This window comes from Saccostrea cucullata, unplaced genomic scaffold, assembly GCF_032062105.1.
Source record: "Saccostrea cucullata isolate Sc308-1 unplaced genomic scaffold, CSIRO_AGI_Scuc_v1 ctg22003, whole genome shotgun sequence".
In the NCBI taxonomy this organism is placed as follows: domain Eukaryota; kingdom Metazoa; phylum Mollusca; class Bivalvia; order Ostreida; family Ostreidae; genus Saccostrea; species Saccostrea cuccullata.
Window position 1 is genome coordinate 2156 of NW_026934818.1, and position 4083 is coordinate 6238.

Below are 4083 nucleotides of genomic sequence, written 5' to 3' on the forward strand. Positions count from 1 at the left end.
AGATATCTCATAAAGTTAGAGAAATATCCCTTTAACAAGGTTGAAAGAGATAAATATCTTTCTTAGTTAGAGAGATATCTCTTTAGATTTTCAAAAAGAGATATCTTTATAAGCTAAAGAGATATCTCTTTTCCAGTTATGCTTAAAATAGAATAATTAATTCTCCACTTTAAAACGAAAGCGAAACAGGAAGTAAAGTCTCTGGAATAGTGTCGATGTTATAAGAAAAAAGACTGAGCAAACAATTACCCAGAATAATATATGTACTGTGTAGGCAAAAACGCTATAAATCCCTTACTTGAAACAACAAATAACAAGAAAACGTTGATGTAACCATCAATTGTCGCCCGGGAAATAAATAAAGTAAACAGTGGAAATGAGTCTTGATCATCAAACCGCTTCGATATGTATGAAAAAGACATGCGTGTAAATGATGGAGAATAGTCCAGAATATTTTGAAAACTTATAGTCGGATGAAAATCGAACAAAAACGATACCCTTTTAAACTTTATCAATTCCTCAAGTAAATGTTGGCTGCATAAAATATAAATTGAAACCAGACACATGCATCACCTATTTTCAAAAATGTATAATATTAATTTAAGAATGTTTAACCTTTAATTCTGAATAACTTCTCCCACCTCAATCCCCAAATACCAACACTTAAACTTACATGTATAGAGCAGCCCGGTCCTCCGGGCTGCAATAATGGCAGCTTCGTTGATAAAAATGCTAAAAGTTTAATACTCAGGAAAACGAAAGTAAACATACTATAATCTTAAATGCAATGGACCGAATTTTCTCAGCTTATGAAATAAATAACTATTTCTAATCTGAAATCTAGACAAAAATGAATTAATTGTGATGTTTAGTAAAGGTATAATGTAGAATATCATGAATATATCGAATTTAGAAATACGTTAATGTACTTCCGTCAATGAAAAGCTTTCTTCCGGTAAAGGGAGAAGTCATTTTAAATGGAATTTAAATAAAAAAATATGAAGAGATATATCTCTTTGCAACAAAGAGATATCTCTTTTTGCTTGAGAGATATCTCTTTTAGACACTTTTGAAAGATATATCTTTCACTTTAAGATATCTCTTAAGATAAACTAAGAGAGATATCTCTTTTACTTTCAGAGATATCTCTTTAACTTGGAAGATATCTCCAAAAGTAAAATAGATATCTCTCTAGGTGAAAGAAATATCTCTTTAACCTTGACAGATCTCTATTTTCACGAAAGAGATATCTCTCAAGGAGAAAGAGATATCTTTTGAAGTGGAAGAGATATCTCTCTAATAAAAATCTTCTCAGTATAAGAGATATCTCTAAGTTTAAGAGATATCTCTTTCACATAGAGATATCTCTTAAAATGGAGATATCTCTTTAAGTTGAGATATAGCTCTATTTTTTAAGAGATTCTCTAAAATGAGAAATATCTCATATTTTAATTCTAACATACAGAAATTTTGATATACATAATATAGAAAATTGATTTACAAAACATATGCTCTTTCAAAAAAGCTTGAGAGATAGCTCTAAATTAAATTAATAAGGTCATATTGATATACAAATACTCTAAACATGAGATCAAACTCATCTCTATTTTAATTGACCCTAAGATAAATTTTATTTACCGAATAATAGCAAAAGGCTTTGCCATACAAAACATTCGCATCTTTCCAAATCTGCAAGTCCATTAAGTAAGGGTCATATTGATATACATACTCCACTAATCAAACTCTTTCAAATGACACCAAGGTCGATGACCTGTGACCTTACGTGCCTCTATGCAAATACTTTTACTCGCCATAACTTTTGAACCATGAGAAATAGAGACTTCATATTTGGTATATGCATACTTCACTAATCAAGTTCTTTCAAATGACACCAAGGTCAATGATCTTGTGACCTTAACTGTGACCAATATGCTAAAAATAGCTTTTTCAGAACTTTTTTGCCGCCGGGCGCATAGTTTTTCAGAAACACATCTTGTTTTCCTTAAAAACTGATTCGATTTTTAAAATAAGAAAATGCATTAAGTATTCCTATGTTTTATAATGCCTATAATAGTTTATCTGAGGAAATGACATAGTCAATATACAAATAACTCAATAATGCCGAACATTCCCTCTCTCTCCCTCTCTCTCAGAAATTGATTTCAAATGACTCCTCCCATGCACCGAGAATTTCCTCCGCGGAAGTGAATGTCCTGCATGCTAACATCTTTGTGAATTTGGCACAATTTTCAAGGGTTACTTTTTTGGAGTGAACTAAAATGACGTCACTTAACATTGCAACAAGCCCCATGAACACGTCATCCACGCGAACCATTTTCACAGAATCAAAATTTGACACAAGCGTTTTGGCAACGTTCATGCTGACAAGATAGGCACCACCTGCAATATCAGGCGGAAGAAACGGAAGAGGGTACTCCTCCTTCGGAATGTATCGGACGTGGTCAGGGTTACTGCTAGATGTTTGTTCCTTTCGGATTAATTTTCCAACGTATAGAGACTCCGGGTCATCCTCTTTCTCCAGAAATGTCATCACGTTTTTATAATTTATTTTAAAATTTTCTTCTTGGAGAAGGAGAAACTGAGAATTTTGGCAATACTTGAGAGCCCAATTAAACCCCATGATAGTTTTGTACGTGGTAATATTCCCGTTATCTGTAAAATTTCCCTGAATCATATCGTTGTGTAGTTTACTTTCCTCTTTTATAAGCTCGCTCATAGAGGAAGATGGAGATTGTCCTAGAAGGAAAACTATCTTAAAATTGTTATCTATGTCTTTCTGTTGTTTTATATTCCATCGGAACCATTTTCGTATGTGAAAACTTTCCGCTGATGACTTCACAATAATTAATGTACGAGAGAAATTGTTTTCCGTCCTAAACCCATCACAAACACTAAGAGGGGAAAGGATGCAATGAAGTCTTGGATGGGTTTTATTAAATTGTGTGAAATTATAATATTTTCTTATGTCCTCTTCTGTCAATGGTGTTTCATCCACTTGTACTGGACGAGGCTTTGATTTGGTTTTGTAGTAACTGATGAGATAGAAAACAGAAAAAGTCATGAGAAGCAAAAACGAAATGAAAACATTTGGCCCCCGGTCCATCTCCACTTGATTTCCTGATGTTGAGTTTACGGCGATACTTTCCACTTCTGCATCAAAAAAAGAAAAGTTTATGGTGAATTCCAATTTGTCATTTTTACCTCACCTGAGCCGAAGGCTTAAATGAGCTTTTCTGATCACATTTTGTCCGTCGTCGTCCGTCCGTCCTGTCCTGTCTGTCTGTCCGTCCGTAAACTTTTCACATTTTCGACTTCTTCTCAAAAACCACTGGTTCAATTTTGACCAAACTTGGTACAAAGCATCCTTGGGTAAAGGGATATTTGAATTGTTAAAATGAAGGGCCAATTCCCCTCACAAGGGGAGATAATCAAGAAAAGACAAAAATATGGTGAGGTCATTAAAAAATCTTCTTCTCAAGAACCTCTGGTTCAGAAAGCTAAAAACTTATGTGGAAACATCCAGAGGTGGTGTAGATTCTAAATTGTTCAAATCATGACCCCCGGGGGTAGGGCGGGGCCACAATGGGGAATCAAAGTTTTACATAGAAATATATTGGAAAAATCTTCTCAAGCTGGGCCAGAAAAGCTGAAACTTATGTGGAAGCATCCTGAGATAGTGTAGATTTTAAATTGTTCAAATCATGACTCCCCGGGGTAGGGCGGGGCCACAATGGGGATTCAAGTTTTACATAGAAATATAAAGGAAAAATCTTTAAAAATCTTCGTCTCAAGAACCACTGGGCCAGAAAAGCTGGAAGCATCCTGGGGTAGGGTAGATTTCAAATTGTCTAAATTATTATCAGTGGGGTAGGGTGGGGTCACAATATGTATTACAAGGGGGAAATTTGGTAAAGAACAGAATGGTCAAAGCTTCTCAGGTGATTGATGTGGCCCATGGGCCTCTTGTTGATTTATTGTTTTCAATAATATTTGCAATATTTTATATTTTATTTATTTCATGAATAATTCATAACTTAAAGTTATGCCTGCTTCAGGTTGTAT

The 4083-nt window shown here is 34.4% G+C and overlaps 1 protein-coding gene across 1 annotated transcript; it reads right to left on the bottom strand.

Moving 5' to 3' along the window:
- Positions 1 to 2149: 2149 nt before the first annotated feature.
- Positions 2150 to 3082, bottom strand: LOC134241408 (beta-1,3-galactosyltransferase brn-like). Its single transcript, XM_062723463.1, has one exon. The coding sequence runs from the start codon at positions 3080 to 3082 to the stop codon at positions 2150 to 2152; it is 933 nt and encodes a 310-aa protein (XP_062579447.1).
- Between the last annotated feature and the right edge of the window lie 1001 nt (positions 3083 to 4083).

What these genes read in the sequence shown, in the direction of transcription:
- LOC134241408 (XM_062723463.1), bottom strand. Translation starts at nt 3,082, where the DNA reads ATGACTTTTTCTGTTTTCTATCTCATCAGTTACTACAAAACCAAATCA.